The 16,522-nt window shown below is 41.1% G+C and overlaps 2 protein-coding genes across 2 annotated transcripts; both read right to left on the bottom strand.

Moving 5' to 3' along the window:
• Positions 1-1,683: 1,683 nt before the first annotated feature.
• On the bottom strand, positions 1,684-7,281 carry LOC121615492 (zinc finger protein 345-like). The gene is made up of 7 exons (XM_041949862.1): positions 7,012-7,281; positions 5,881-6,083; positions 5,642-5,734; positions 5,120-5,215; positions 4,839-4,949; positions 4,607-4,736; positions 1,684-4,490 (listed from the first exon to the last, which is right to left on the bottom strand). The coding sequence occupies exons 1-7, from the start codon at positions 7,022-7,024 to the stop codon at positions 2,617-2,619; spliced, it is 2,520 nt and encodes an 839-aa protein (XP_041805796.1). The 5' UTR covers positions 7,025-7,281; the 3' UTR covers positions 1,684-2,616.
• A 305-nt stretch (positions 7,282-7,586) lies between these two features.
• LOC121615493 (zinc finger protein ZFMSA12A) lies at positions 7,587-12,810 on the bottom strand. The gene is made up of 7 exons (XM_041949863.1): positions 12,673-12,810; positions 11,255-11,457; positions 10,410-10,502; positions 10,202-10,294; positions 9,964-10,074; positions 9,729-9,861; positions 7,587-9,317 (listed from the first exon to the last, which is right to left on the bottom strand). Exons 1-7 carry the CDS (start codon positions 12,674-12,676, stop codon positions 7,924-7,926), a joined length of 2,031 nt encoding a protein of 676 aa, XP_041805797.1. The 5' UTR covers positions 12,677-12,810; the 3' UTR covers positions 7,587-7,923.
• Positions 12,811-16,522: the final 3,712 nt, after the last annotated feature.

Here is a 16,522-nt window from a genome sequence, read left to right as displayed (position 1 = left end):
AAAGAGTTTCAGGGTGTAGTGAGGCGCTTCCATGGAGGGAGGCAGAGGGGTGTAGGCGTGGAGTGCTCCTTTGGCAAGGTGTTGATGGGGGTGGATGTTGCACGGTTACTGTGGGCATACATGTGTATGTGTGTGTGTGTGTGTGTGTGTGTGTGTGTCAGTCTGTGGAACTGCAGAGAAGGTCTGGCCTGGACTCAGAGTTTCCACTGAGATCACTGTTTCAGGGAGAAAACGTTGTGTGGAGAAGTAGGGAAGGAAAGAAAGAAGGGAGAAAAGGAGGGGTGAGGAGGAGGAGGGGGGACATCTGGTAATGATCTGTGTTTATTAGCAGGCTCTCATAGTAAATCTGTTGGATTTCTGGCAGCTGTGTGGAGTGTTTAAATCGGGATGGATGCATTTTGAAATGTCTCAGTACCAGCCTTCATCAGGAATACATTACTCCATAAAATAAGAATTCATTAGCCAAGCACTTGGAACTGTTTTTGGTTTTCAAAATTGCTTGAGCAACCTTTTCTTTTTTTTTTCTTTATTTTGTTGTGGTCTTTTTAGTTCTGGAAGGTGGGACTGAGATCACTAAATTATTTCACTGAGAAGTCATTATCTCTCCCCCCTGAGGGAATAAACATAGGGTACATCCTCAAAAGGTCGAGATAAAGCTCCACATGTTGAAAGAGCTGCAAAAAAACACACTTTTCCTAAAGCTGAGAGGCTCTGCATAATGTCTTAGGCACAGCCTGTTGGCAGACAGGATGAAGCACGAGTTTCCACAGGATCCTGATGTTCAGTGGAGAAGATTAGTAACATTTCTGACTCACAGAGAAAGAAGGACTAGTGCTGAGCACAGCCGGTGTCTCCAGTCTGACCATTTTTTTTTTTTGTTGTTAATGGTTTGTGGTTTTTAGCATCTCGCAACATTTAACACACCACAACGTTCATCTTCAGGGTTGATCTTCCTGCAAATTGCAAAGATTGTTTTTTTTTGAGAGAGAATACGATTCAAAAGATTCAAAAGCTACAATATATAAGTGAGCACGGATGAGCTAAAATAAAAATGGAACAAGGGAGAAAGAGAGGGTGAAGTAACAGCTTCTCTCCTCCAGGGAAAACATGAGTCGGCACTGCACAGATGGAAGAGATTAATCGACATGTGACTGTTACGATATGAGTTAAGACTTCATCTGCTTGAGGTCCAAGTTAATTTACAAGGTCCTGGGAACAGTGTTGGTCCAGATTAAACGTTACTGTAAACTAAACTGGGCTGAGGCACTGTACGGACAGAAGAAAAAGTGAGATAGTCTCTATGATACTGCTGCACAGCAGCCAAAACATTGGGAAATTGCAGGCTAATCAAGATTCCGAACCACGCCAAATAACGTTAATGACAGGAAATGAGACAGATTAACTTCCGCTGCACCAGCCCCTCATCAGTCTCTTGTCTCCTCACACATCTTTTGAATAGTCTCCAGTTGTTCCAGTTTTCAGCAAAGCAAAAAAATATCTGATTGGTCCAACTAAAAAATTTCTATTTCATCAATAGCCTGCACTGCCTGGGAAGAAATGGTTAATGATCCCCTACTGCCATCTAGTGAAGCCTGATGTTAGTGTACTGTCCACACTTGAGAACTCCTACAAATGGTTTCCTGTTAAATAAATCCAGTCAACATGAACAAGGTATAACCAATGTCGTTTAATTTGAAATTCACAAAGTTTGCAAACCAAAGTGGAGAATATAAAAGGCCTACAGGAATAAAGTTTTGTCATGTTGAAATAAATGGTGTCATGTTTTTAACTTTGCACTCTCACAATATTTTGTCTTTCAGCTTATTTACAGAGCCAACATTTTCTTTTCTATTACTTATGAGGCCTTTCCAAAAATATATTTTCACCAATATCACAGCTTCTGAACAAATCTCACCCAACTAACATCCAGAACAACATCCAAACGTATTCATGCATAAGAAACTGATGTGAGAGAAAAAAAAAAAGCTCCAAGAAAAGTCTGGTAGGGAACGAGGGAAAAGATCAGACCATTCGCTTGTGCTGGTGTTAAAGGACTGTTTCCACATTTTGCGAAATAGGTTTCTTCACTTCCTTGCTGAGCGTTAGATGAAATGATTGATACCCTTCTCTTATGTGTACTTTCAATATGAAGCTACAGCTAACAACTGATTAGCCTAGCTTAGCACAAGGACTGGACTCATGGAAACAGCTGCTTGACTCTGGCAAACTGTTTCCTCCTACTTCCAGTATTTGTGCTATGCTAAGCTAACAGTCTCCTTGTGCCATCCTATAACAGAAAATTTCAGTAGTATCAATCTTCTCATCTATTTATCAGCAACAAAGCGATGGAGTGCAAATCCAAAATGTCAAAAGATTCCTTTAAATGTTCACACAGTTCTTGACACTTGGCTAATGTGACTACATTTACTTTACAGTGAAGAGGAAACTGAACTTTTCACCTCAATTTCAACAGCAACTGTACAGTCTCATTTTATATTGCTTGGTTTGGTTGGTCCATTGAAGTTTTAGTAGCCCAACAGCTGAATGCAGTGTCTCTGTATATGCATGTGTAAAATGTTATCCAAGATTCTGCTCCAGTTTGCCTTCAAGCCTCGCTCAGTTCATGTTGGAGTGGCTTTTCAGGTGCCTCCTCAGGTGGTTCAGACAGGTGTAGGTCTTGGGACAGATCTGGCAGTGATACGGTCTCACCCCTGAGTGGTTCAGCATGTGCTGCTTCAGCACACTTCCATCTGAGAAGGCTTTCCCGCACTGAGAGCACACGTACGGCCGCTCTCCTGTATGCACGCGCATGTGAACTGTTACCTTGTGTGCCATTGTAAAACCTTTGCCGCACACCGTGCACTTGAATGGCCTTTCTCCAGTGTGGGTGAGCCTGTGGGTGCGCATTGCACCCATCTGGGAGAAAGCCTTGCCACAGTCTGGGCAAACATGTGGCTTCTCGCCGGTGTGAACCCTGGTGTGACTCCTCAGTCCTCCTGCTGTGGAGAAACACTGCGAACAGTGAGTGCACTGATATGGCCGCTCTCCTGTGTGAGTGCGCATGTGCTGTTTCAAGTCGTAGCGGTTTCTGAAGCCGCGGCCACACACGAGACAGCTCTCGGGTCGGTCGTCGTTGTGGCGTAGCTCATGGTTGGCCAGGCATTTTTCAGACAGGAAACACTTGCCACATTCCTGACACTGATAGGGTTTCTCGTGGTCAACTCTTTGATGGTACTTCAGCTCGCTGATGCCAGGGAAGGTCTCATCACAGTATCTGCACCTGAAGCGATGGTTGGGGCTGTAGGGGAGCTGGTGTTCACTCAACTGATGGTTCCTTAGCAGGTGGGCCATCTTGAAAGTCTTTCCACAATGAGAGCACTCGTATTTTGTCAGCAGCTGGACACACTGGTGTCTGACCCGCTCGTGTAGAGACCTGAAATGACACCCACACTTGGTGCAAATGTGGGCGGCATTTTTACACTTTCTCTTCCTGTGTCCGGAGAGGTGAGCTTCCGTGCGGAAGGCTTTCCCACACTGCGAGCATTTGTACGGCTTCACTGCAGTGTGGAACCTCTGGTGTTCAAGAAATTCAAAACGATACTTAAAGCTTCTTCCACACAGTGGACAGTTATGTGTGACTCGTCCTCGTGGGTAGACAGTTTTGCCAGATGTTTTTCTGGAGGACAAAGTCGAGGCAGTCCGATGAGTGGAGCCACTCTTCTTATGTTTACCTCCAGTCATTAATTTGGCGGTCTCCATTCCACCGACCTCTTCATGCCGTTGCTGATGTTTGGCCAGACACTTGGAGGAGATAAAGCTCTTTCCACATTGCTTACACTGATAAGGCTTATCATGATCTACCTGCTGATGATACTTCAGGTCACCAATCCCTGAAAAACCCACCCCACAATGACTGCACTTGAAAAGGCGGCTTTGGACATGAGTTAGCACGTGTTCCTTTAAGCTGCTGGACTTTTGAAAACTCTTTCCGCAGTGGCCGCAATCGTAGTTACGGCCCCGTTTTGGGCAGTGGTGTCTGAATTTATCCAGAGAGGTTGGAAAACTGTTCCCGCATTTAATGCACAGATATGCAGCATTTTTGCATTTCCGCAGCCTGTGACCGGCCAGCAGGGTGGCGGTTCTGAAAGCCCTCCCACACTCAGAGCAGTTGTAAGGCTGCAACCCACTGTGGACTCTCTGGTGTTCGATGAGGACAGAATGATGCTTGAAGCATTTGTCACACTCGGGGCATTTATGCATCCCTGACTGCTGCCTCCTCCGAGGAGACGATGAGATATCAGCCCTTTTTGGCGATTCAGGAAAGTCGGCTGATGTGGAGGGGTTTGTAGACAGTTCTTCATCGAACATGACAATCTGAGGAACGTCATTGTTTTCATCATCGCAAGCACTCGGGTGGGAAGCGATGGCCACTTCCAGCGATGGAGGGAGACACAGAGAGGGAATGAGAAGATCGTCTGACTGAAATGGAGCTGCAGGGAAAACATGACGAGAAAATTAAAACAAAGTGTTGACAACATTCTCCCTCTTCAGCAACTGATACATTATGTGTTGATTAGTTTATAGTAAATGTAAATCATTCACACACCAACACTATTCTTAGCCAATTTCCCATGGCACTGTTTGCTTTGGAGAAGAAACTTAAGGTCCTCCCCGTTTGAGACGCACTGCATGTACTCCTCTAGGACAGACGGGGCAGCACTGATCCAGGATGCAGTCTACACAAGGGAAGCACACGGAGGAAAAGACATGAATTTCAAGTTGAAAGTGGTCGTATTTGTGGACTTCATTTTCTTATCTTTCAGAAAACCTCTTGGTACCTGTTTGAAATCTGGTATTGGCAGCAGCTCCTCCAGTCTAGTGAAGAATTCACAGACCAGAGTCTCCAGTGCTGTGTCGAAGTCAGGGCCATACTCAACTGGAAAAACATTCTGCCAGATGGAAAAAAATACCCAGACACCTTCAGCACATGGCATCATCCAATATAATCAGACATCTCTCACATTATGTTAGATGAAACTGACAAAGAAGTGGAATCAGAACATTTGCCAGATCATATCATTTACGGCACCGCATTAATGAAATGTAACATTAATATTACCTTGAGGAAGTGTTCTCTGCCATCAGTGTCTTCAATGAGGCCTTGCACCAGCTTCATAAAGTTTGCCTCTGGTGCTTCAATTACAGGGTCGTTTGTCTGGGTAAGACAACAATACATGACAGATGATTTTAGTCAAATGAAATATGATATTAATATGAAGAAAATATGAAATAACTAAATCAGCGCTGCAACTAACGATTATTTAATCATTTTTGTAAGCGTTGTGTTATTAAAATGTCAGAAAATTGTGAAAAATGCACATAACAATTTCCCAAAGCCAGAGGTGATGTCTTCAAAATGTTTTTGTCCATCCAACAATCAAAAACTCTATGATATCCAATTTACAAGACAAAAGACATACAACACAAAAAACCTGAAAATCCTGACATTAGGGAAGTTGGAACCAGTTAATGTACTGTCATTTATTATTTAATATTTAGCAAAACAGTTGCAGATTCATTTTCTGCTGATGTGGTCATGACTATTAATTTCAGTTATACAACCAACAATAAAAACACTCACCTCCTCGATGCAAGAAGATCGGATTCGGTTGAGGTGGGTCTCGACAGCCTTGAGATCTTCGGGGTGTTCAGAACGCAACAGTTCAAGAGTTGTCTGGAGGAAATGTATTTAAATTCATTTAAAACGTTAAATTGATGTTTTACTGATTTCAGTGCCTCCATGATGCCCTTTTGTTGGCTGTCTTATTTAAAAAGTCCTCGTTAAATACAAGGTGGATCAACACATTTCAAAACACTCACCCTCGCTCTCAGGCCCAGCGAGAGCAGTCTCCCTTCTCTTTTACTCATCAGTTCAGGAACTGCATCTGTTACCATGGACACAAACTCCTCCAGTTTCCCATAGTACTTAATGTTCCTCTGGCGCACCACTTCCCACATCACTGCTGACATCAGCCGAAGTGGTGGGACCAGGAGTGCCAGCGAGGACAGGGGGACGCTGAATTCTTCAAAGAGAAATTAGATTGGGTCAAACAAACTTAAAAGCAAGATGAGAACCTTCTACTCTGTAATGTGTATTACATGTGCCCACAGTTCACTTGAATACGTTGTATGGTAACGATGGTACAGAAGACGACTCAGATGTTTCAAAGACTGGTTTTCATTTTAACCACATGCACACAGTCATTCGTACTAGGTCTTTAACAAATGTTTCTTATTTTTATTGGGATGTGGAGTAGACTCTAGTGCTAATGGGACACTGGAAATGCCTTTCAGTGTCACTACAGCATCCCACTTCAAAGTCAGCATGGTTGGGACACTTTCCTCTCGTATCCATCCCTATGATGCAGTAGCTGTACATTTTGAAGTACAGCCCTGTGGGGTGCTGTAACCGAAAGCTTGTGTACATACGTCTAGCATTGCATGTTTGTAGCGGTAAACAGTTATAAATACTCAAACACATTCGTGTTCAGACAGTGCACCGCACACTGCGCGATATGTCACAGGAAAAAGCGTTGCAGTAAGTAGCTAACTCAACGTTACCGACATACAGTTCGCAAAAGCTACCTGTTAGCTAACATCAGGGACTTTATTTTAAATGCAACTGGGTCTGGATAAGACCCCAACACTGTGTTGCAGTTACTGAACTTACAGAAAACCTGTTTGGGCATCTAAACTGTTGTTAAAATACGAGGTGTCGTTAGTGTTTTTCCCTAAGGCAAAACGTTAGCTTATAGCTAACGCTACCAGACGCGCAACAAGGCCGCTGATGTTGCCCGGTAAAACCGGCTTATTATTGGGAAAAACAATTCTTGTTCCAGGGATTAGTCGAGGCCTGTTGAGCCTGGGCTAATCCTTCGCTTAGCTAATCGACTAGTTGCATAAGAAGCGAAAAATACACTGTTTTGCTGATCTTTGCAAGCCAATACATACCCATGTCGTTCATTGTGGAATTCTTTAATAACGATGGCAAGAAAAGTAATCACAATGGACAACCTTTCATACTTTCGGTTAGCGTGCTAGCTAACCACATACGGGGCCTCAGGCGCCAACTTCTTCCTGAAACACGTTGTTCATTCTGGAGCACGTTGGCCCAGTCAGTGCCAGTCTGTAACAGTGACGTTCGATTCGTTTTGCGGGGCAGCCCGGATAAGGCGATTCCTGCTCAATCGACTGTCAAAGTGAGATGCACCGCCTCTCCAGACGATCAAATGTTTAAATCTTACAAAACGTTTAAAACTTGCGAAACTCCTTTCTTATAGCCATATTGCTTATCTTTAATGTCTTAGACATCCTGATAATTGTAAGGTAAAAGGGTTTTGGTCGATACTTAAAAATGCATTTAAAAATCGCTAGAATTTAAATAATTACAGTTTCTGTTTTGACTAAAATCTAGAAAAAAATAGACAGCAAATAGAGAATATTGGTGTCATGCCACATTACTGCAGGATGTTTCATGTTGGATTCAAGTACAAATTCTGCTATTGTCAGGAACAAAAAAATAGGCCACTTTTATAGCCTACATTGGATTTATTGTTTGTTTTTGTATGTGTTCTCAGAGACCATTTTAACATGTTTTATGACTTCAGATAAGAAAAAAAACCATAGATGAAATGCCCAGAAGTTGCACTTGAACCATTTTAGAGGATACAATCAGAACAGATCTCACAACGCAGGATAAAGATTCAGTCAGTAAAAACAAGAACTTCAGCAACATAGTCCATACAACAGAGGGTGAGTGTGACACCTATAACACAGTGCATTAAGTCAGCACTACAATCAGTACAGGCTAGCTGCATAAATACAACATTCATTTAAAAAAATGCCATATGGTCATGGATGGATTTAGACAGACTGGTTCTGCACTACACTGTGAGTTTTCAAGTGTCTCTTCAGGTGATTGAGGCATGTGTAAGTCTTTGCACACAGATGACAAGCATAGGGTCGAACTCCTGTGTGGTTCATAGTGTGTTTTTTCAACTCGCTGCTACGTGAAAAACCCTTCCCACATTCAGAGCAGACATAAGGCCGCTCCCCGGTGTGAACGCGCATATGAAGTGTCACTTTGCTCGCCATGGTGAATCCTCTCCCACATACAGTGCACTTGTATGGCTTCTCCCCAGTGTGCGTGCGCCGGTGTATCTGCAACTCGCCAGCTGAAACAAAAGCCTTGCCGCAGTCGGAGCACAGATATGGTTTCTCTCCAGTGTGGGTCCTGATGTGTATGTTCAGGTTTCCTGACACGGAGAAACGTTTGCCACAGAATGTGCACTGAAACGGCCTCTCGCCTGTGTGACTACGCATGTGAAGATTCAGGTCGTGTTTGTTCTTGAACGCTTTGCCACAGCGCACACAGATCTGTGTCCTCTGTTGCCTGTGACGCAGCTCATGGGCTGTCAAACAGGCAACAGAGCTGAAAAACTTCCCGCACTGCATGCATTGATTGGACAGCTCGGGAGGGTGAATCCTCTGGTGGGATCTCAGCTCGCTCATACTGGGGTACACTTCCCCACACTGTCTGCACTTGAAGATGCGATTTTGGGTGTGCGTCAGCTCGTGCTTACTGAGCAAGTGCATTTTCTTAAAGCTTTTTCCGCACTGAGGACAGTCAAACTTCTGGACACTATGAACACACTGGTGTCTAAATCTGTCCTGTATAGACTGAAAACTATTCCCACATTTGATGCAAATATAAGCTGCTTTTATGCACTGTGTCCGCCTGTGAGTTGACAGGTCAGAGGTCCTCCTAAAGGCCTTTCCGCACTGAGTGCACTTGTAAGGGTTTTCTCCAGTGTGCAGCCTCTGATGCTCCAGGAGTTCATAGCGGTAAATGAAGCACTTCCCACACTGAGTGCATTTGTGTGCAACTCTCTGCCGTGGAGGGCCAATCATTGAGCTGGACGATATGGGGCTCTCAGTAGATACAGAGGGAGCTTGGCAGGTAGCGGAAGCTTGGTCATCATCGTCCTCTACAGTGTGAACATCAGCAATGCTGTCACTGTATTTCCCTCCTGCTGTTTGTTCTTCACTGCTGCTGTCCAGGAGGTTTGCTTCCTCCTCAGAAGGCTGTTTTGCATTCTGTATCCCGATATCTCCCGCCTCAGGAAGACAAAACCCCTCAGATTCTTTTTGTTTATTTAATGCTTCTGTGTTAGTTTCCACATCTTTGGCATTAGTCTCCTGCAGTGAAGGATGGAGGGACAGTGATGAGAAGAGCCGCTGCTCCGAGGGGGATGGCGCTGTTTGAAAAGAGAAATTAAAAAAGTGAGAATTATTAGTTTACATTTCATCTATTTAAGAGTTTTATTTTTCATATATCTGTGCTGGGGCTGCAATGGAAATTTATTGTTATTATCAATGAATGCATCCACAATTTTTTTTTCAATTAATCGTTAAACATATTCTATAAATAATAATAAATAAATAATGAACAATGTCAGTCACAAAATGTTAAACTGTTAATTTCCTATGACCCACTGTGCAATACCCAGATATATCAATTTACAATGAAAGAAACAGAAAAAACCCACATTTAACAAGCTTACAAATGTTTGGTCTTTTTGCTTGATAAATCACTTAAATTAATTGACTCATCAGTTAATTGACTGATTGTTTCAGTAATCGTGCTCATAAAAATCTGGCAGACTTACCACTGGTATCCATCTTGGCCATTTTACCGCAGTGGGCCTTGCTTCTGAGCAGTACCTTGAGGTCATCTGCTTTGGGGACACACTGCATGTGCTCTTCTAGCACAGAGGGTGTATCACTGATCCACACTGCAGTCTTTACCAAACAAATAATACCATCATTTTGATGGACTGGAACCAGACATACAATCTTTGAAAGTGTCTAAACTGTAAAGTGCATTTTCATTGCTCTCTTTACCTGTTTAAAGTCTGGTATAAGCAGCAAACCTTCCAGTCTGGTGAAGAACTCACAAAGCAGTGCCTCCAGAGCTGTGTCAAAGTCAGGCCCATACTCCACAGGAAACACATTCTGCGAAGTGGAAAATTTATCTTAAAGCATGGATGCAAACCATTAATGTTTCTGCATCATCTGAAAATAAAAGAAACTGTTATTTTTTCATGTCAAACTTAACAAAGGGTCAAAAGCAGGGACATACTTTGAGGAAGTGCTCTCTCCCTTTTGGGTTCTCCAGGAGTTTTTCAACAAGCCTGACAAAGTTGGCTTCAAGAGCTTCACTTCCTGGAAGAACCTGTCAGGTGAAATATACATATCTAAAATAATCATTTCAACAACAATCCATTCTCTAATCAATTGTTCTTAAACAGAAAAAATGTTCATGTCCATGACTGGAAAAAGTCACACACCTGTTTTGGGCTAGATGGCAGGAGACCGTTCAAGCGAGTTTTAACACCGCTGAGATCCTCTGACTGTTCAGAACTTAACATCTGCAACGTCATCTGGAAAAGCCATTAAGAAAGAGCCACAGGCAAGTAAGAAAACTCAAAAATCCTGCTGGGGAGCCGCAAGCACCACACTGAACAATGCAAACAAAAAAACTTCCAGTTCTTCCCTGATCATATTACTTTCTGCCTACATACTGAAATGCAGAGGTGGAAAAATTACAGGAATAACTCAACATTATAACACATTGAAACACCATTACACTGATTTTTTAAAAGACATTTTCCATTTGTACTATCTACAAATGTGACACTATATGCTACATCACCTTTTCTTTAAGTTTGAATGTGCAGAAAGTTAATGATTTCAGATTTTAGTCGCTTATTGTTATAGTAGCTCAAGAAAAAAGTATTTTAACCATTTGCAAGTCAAATAAAATATGGCAACATGTTTGAGAACCAAGTAAAATTGTGTTGTAAGGAATTCAATTCAATCAATTCACAATTTGTGATACTGTGTATATTATTACAGTACAATGGTGTAGACCAGACAAGAGTAACAGTGATAGTTCTTTAAAAACAAAATCTGTTATATTTTTAACCACACCGTAAAATTAAGTGCAATGACATTTAAATAATCTAAAGAATTGTTCTATTAACTAACATAAAGATAATAAAAAAAGCTGATTCCACAGGCAAATATCAGCAATACAAAATAGCTTTAACATGAAACACATATTACGTTTTAAAGTTAATATGTGCTGAAAATGAAACAGCACATTGCTTTTCAGTGCATCTGTATCTCTTACCTTTGCTCTTAAGCCCAGAGTGAGCAATCTCATCTGCCTGTCTGTCAAGATGTCAGGGATGGCTTCAGTTACCAAGGACACAAACTCCTCCACTTTCCCATAATTCCTGATGTTCCTCACACGAACCACATTCCACATGACAGCCGACATCACTCGCAGGGGTGGAACCAGGAGCCTCAGCGAGGACAGGGGCAGGGGACCCTCTGCAAGGGGGAGGAGGTGACTGTAGCATTATTATTCTTGCTATGACCATTGCACTGTCACACCAGAAACATTAAGCATCTACAGCATACAGTGCAGTTTCCACTAAGGTTGTCAAAGTATTGATACTTCTTCGTTTAAAATAATATGATCACAGTTAATGCATTCTACAGTACTGAAAGTACCAAAGGTACAAAAAACAGATCTACAATCAGATTGTCAACCCAAGGCTGTACAGATGAAACAGCGAAAATTTAAAAAAAAAATCAACTGCTCCTCAACTATTACTATTAACATGAACAAATGTTTCCGTATGTGTTCAGTGACTTTTTCTGTATCAGCACTGTGTGCAGGTTGTTAATATCAAGAAAATCCTGTTTTGTGTGCTAAGAAGTTCTTTTTCCCTTTTTGCCTTGGCATCAAAAGAGGAAACAGGTGTCAATTGTTGTTGATATTAGTGTTGTATTAAAGTTTAAAGTTCATGTATTCTGACAATAATTTCCACATTATTTGCAGAAAGTTGCACTGAGAGACTAAATGATGAGCAGACAGGTCGTGCAATCAACACCAAAGTTCCCTGTAGTTTTGCACACTCAGTGTATGCTGTATGACCCAGCAGCTGCCATAAAAACACAGCCATCAGGTCTGACTACAGTAGCAAAAACAGCATGCAGTGTTAGTTCATATTGTTAATGGACACTGAGTATATTATGTGACAGTTTTCTGAGCCTGTTGATGTGTTTTGTTGAGTTTAGGGTTTTAATGCTGCTTTCTTGGCTCGATCTCACTTGAAAAGAGATTTTAACCTCTGTGTGACTATTACTTGGCTCATGTGTACCGTTGGGTGGCAATAAAGTGTCGTTTCGGGTAATTGATTTTCTCTTTCATTTGATTTGTCCACTGTTAGCATTTTGAGAGTGAGGCAGGTTTGTTTTACCGTCAGCCCACTTATGTATTATCACGAGTTTATGTATTCTGGGCTAGACAGTTTCTCAAGAACTGGAAAACTTCCTTCCTCTGTCCATTATATGTCCAAAATTACATATCATAGAAACTGCAGTGGCTTCACCCCTCATGTTATATCTAACTAAATTACCTAAGGGAAGGATTCCGACTGTTAGCAGTCTGATAAGTCAAAGCTGAGAAGTTGCAGTTAGCAGCAAAGCTAACAACATCAAAACAAACAGACACGACCCCAGCTCAATACAAAACGTTACCCATTTTATTCCCCCGAAGAGCTATGACAGTTGAATTGGCAAAGAAGAACGTTTCCTAAATCAGATATTCTTCTTTCAGCAGGGACAGCAGAGAAACCAGCCTCCAGTCCAACACCTCGCTGCTCTCTTGTCGCTCCGAAACGTAGCTGAACGCCACTTCCGGGCTCTGCTTCTTCGTGTATTATATATAACATCCTGTTGCTTTACCGCCACCTACCGTCGGCTACAAAGAGCTCACTCGCAGTAACCAAATACAGCTGTTATATTTCAGGATATTCAGTGTAATGTTGCAGTGATGTGCACCTATACAATGTGAAATCAGCCTCTTTCCAAGCCTCTTTGATAATCACTGAGGTGTACTTGTGCACATGTAAACATGGCAAATCATAAACTTCAGCCTACATTTGACGTGTTATTTGTGAGACAACTGATGTAAAAACTGTGATCAAACTAAAATGACACAGAGAACAGAGCAGGGAAAATCATATTAACGTGGTAAATCAATTAAACACAATTGTTGGTGTGATACATGTTCCTATGCACTGTTCAGCTTGTCTGCTTCTTTTGTTTAATTATTTAACCGTGCAGTGGATCAATGCATCTGTTCTAAAGGTAAACTTTACTCTTTATATCAAAAGCTTGTCTTGGCCTCTGCTATCTCCACCACATGTTCTCCTGTTAGACATATGTGTTGCTGGCCACTGTATTGTACTTTACAGCATTTTGTCTCCATATTTGCACACCAGTCAGAGTATCACCTGGAACTTTTATAGGTGCCAACAAACTATCTAGTCATTCCTAAGACTGATCTGTAAATGCATGAATCCCCTGTTGGTGGCAGTGGAGGTTTTCTAACAGAGAGGGCCCAATAAGTATTCATCAGAAATAGAGGAACCATGGGAAAAGTAATTAGATAGTGCCTCATCAGACCATCTGCGCAGCGTTTGCCAATGACACCAAGTAAATCCCTGCAGTGCCTGGTGACTGACAGAAGAGCCCGTCGGTACCTAAAAAGGCTATTTCCTCTACTCTTCTGTTTTTTGGATTCTCAGCCCTTTTAGTGAGGCCAGCCTCAATTTTTACTTTGTCACAACAACTAGCCAGCCCCACAGAGATAATCTTTTGCAAGCATAGGTAATACATAGGCTAAATGTAACTTTGAATTTAGATTTCAGTAAAGTAGTAAGCTTTAACTCCGAATGATTGGGTCGCCAGTTTGAATTTACTGCATATCCATTAGGAGACAGGGCTGCTGGTTTGGCCATGTGACCTCAGTATTTCTGAATTCATGGCGAATGGGAGAGTAAAAGGAAACATGACAAGAAGTGGTCATTTGCAGTATCTTTACAACAGTGAATACCATTACAGCAAATCTACGGAAGTCCATTGCTGCCAGAAAAGGACAAATAAAAGAAGATAAAAGTAGTAACACTTGTTTAAAATGTTAAGCTACATTTATGATACGAAAAGAACATTTTAGGATGATAAATCAGAATTGGAAAACATAAACAAAAATGTGACTTTCTAAAGAGTTGACCAAGAGTATACGGATATTTGAAAAACTGACATTTTCCCCCCTCTGGCCTTTCATTTTACAAAATATCTCCTTGATAACAACTCACTCTGCAGTTCCACCAAACTCTGCTCAGGCTTTATTGCATGTTTCAGCTCATCGTTTCACTTTATGGCCACAACTTAATTGTTGTGGTTCACTCTAAGCAGTCTCAGTGTTTTCAGCAAAAAAAAGCTCTAAAAGCCCACTTTATGCTACTGTATCACCTAGATAGTGAACATAAAACCAAAAAAGTGAGTATTGGACCGACATTTTCCAAGTGGCCAAAAACATGACTTCAAATGAAAACTTGTGTTTTATCTCTGTGTCTGCTGGATGTGAACAGGCATGTGTTTGCTAACACGTTTGTGACAAGTGATAGAAATCAGTTGCTGCGGGTTTAAGTCTAAATTATGACAAAGCAAGACAAAACATTTGGCGTACCATGTCAAAATTATGAGATAATGAATGTTTGCCTCATTTTGAAAATTTGACTTTTCATGTATTTTAGTTTTATTCTTCGTAAAAATGGGCTTCCATATAAAAAACACAACCATAAGTGCCATAAAAAGTCAGAGATTCTTTAAAAAAAACAGAATGAGTCCTGCTTCCCCTTAAACCGTTGCTGACTTTGAGCAGTTTATATATATTTCCCGTTTAAATTCACTCCAGGGATGCACAGATTTAAAGGCACGTAGACTATCGTGTTGAAAAAATAATTACATTCCCACTGACCCCTTTGACTGATGATGATGAGACTCGATGTGACTCATGACCTTCGTTTAACTAAATGTCATTTGAATAAATGGCACACGTAGAACATGCAATTCATCAAATGTCTTTTGTATTAGAGTTTAGCATGTCCACATTATATGTAGACATTTTGTAATGCATTACATTGACATTGCTGTGTTTTACTGTGTGGTGGTGCATTTTGTAATTAGACATAGTGCCTTTTTAATCTTTTTAAAAATGTTTGCTCTCTCTGATGAAGCTTTAATCTCTGCCACATGTCCAAACGCTTAAAAAATCAGATCAATTACCAAGTCACATTCAGTCAAGTCACATTTTCCTGGCACTTCATGCTCAAACCCAAATTAAATTCAAAGTAAGCATCTGTCTATTATGAGGTTGGCTGGCAAAAGCATAGGGTGTGTGTGTGTGGTAGCTGTGTTAATGCATGTATGTCCACGTGTACTGTATGTACGTGTGTGTGAAAGATAGAAAGAGAGAGAGTGTGCGCATTTGTGTGTCTGTGAGTGTGTAATTAAAACAAGTGACTTTTTTTTTTTTTTTTTTTTTACACACAGATTATCCCTCCATCCCAGCTGGTCAGAGTTGGATTTGACCACCCCGACAACCAGAGAGAGGAAATCTCTTTGGGGCTAAATCCAAATTGGCACCCTTGATGATTTTTTTCCAAACTGAAAATGTGGCAGCACTCAACTATTAACTTGACTGCGCCACTGAAATCTCAAAAAAAAAAAAAAAAAAAATTGGTAATGAAACTCACTGATGTCTTGGAGACGGAAGAGCTGCGTCCTAGAGATGGAAAATACACACGAATGCCAAAAGCGAAAGAGTCCAGTTTCTTTGGTTTTATTGTTCTTTTAATGGCTGTGCACTATTTATTATAAGGTTTTTCAATGACTACAGTAGATTTTTTTTTTTTTGGTGGTGGTTAATCACAGAACAGCATTACTGTGCAGTATTTTTTTGTGCGTGATCCTCTCCTCTCAAACATTCTTCAATGAATAGATGAAATCATTAATCAGCACAGACCATTTCGGCTACATTTTTGTGGTTTTATGTGATTGTACGGCATTTGCGGAGGCATTATAAACAAATTCGAGCTTTAAAGGGCAATACACTCACAGGGACAGACAGCCATAGAGATGCAGAGGTTTGCACATCTGTCCTGTTTTTTTTTTTTATACACATGGACTCAGGCACAGAGATTTAACAGCGCCCTGCCTTGTAATGAGGTCAAATCTAAAATGGAAGAAAATGAAGAGACACCGCTTAGTTTTGAATTTGGCTTTTGTTCTCCAGTACAGCAAAATATATTCAAAATGATGTCTATAAATCTTAAACATGAAAATAAGTGAATGGCAATATGTTAACAAAAACAATGACGTGTCAGCCAACTATCTGAACTGTACTGAGAGTTTGAAAACAAATATGGAAGAGTTTTATTACCATTTAATAAAATAATTCATGAAATGATCAACCTAAATGCAATACAGACAATCAGGTTCTCAAGGAAAGTCTTTTATATAAAAATGAACACAGTATATT

Source organism: Chelmon rostratus, chromosome 12, assembly GCF_017976325.1.
Source record: "Chelmon rostratus isolate fCheRos1 chromosome 12, fCheRos1.pri, whole genome shotgun sequence".
NCBI lineage: Eukaryota > Metazoa > Chordata > Actinopteri > Chaetodontiformes > Chaetodontidae > Chelmon > Chelmon rostratus.
Note: the sequence above shows the minus strand (reverse complement) of the source record. Positions and strands in the feature narration are given on the sequence as shown.

Excerpts from the sequence above, each read along its gene's own strand:
- LOC121615492 (XM_041949862.1), bottom strand. Across the intron at positions 5,735-5,880 it reads CGCTGGGCCTGAGAGCGAGG|ACAACTCTTGAACTGTTGCG; the intron begins GTGAGTGTTTTG and ends CATTTCCTCCAG. Across the intron at positions 4,950-5,119 it reads GCAGAGAACACTTCCTCAAG|AATGTTTTTCCAGTTGAGTA; the intron begins GTAATATTAATG and ends TCCATCTGGCAG.
- LOC121615493 (XM_041949863.1), bottom strand. Across the intron at positions 10,503-11,254 it reads CTCTGGGCTTAAGAGCAAAG|ATGACGTTGCAGATGTTAAG; the intron begins GTAAGAGATACA and ends TGGCTTTTCCAG. Across the intron at positions 9,862-9,963 it reads TTATACCAGACTTTAAACAG|ACTGCAGTGTGGATCAGTGA; the intron begins GTAAAGAGAGCA and ends TGTTTGGTAAAG.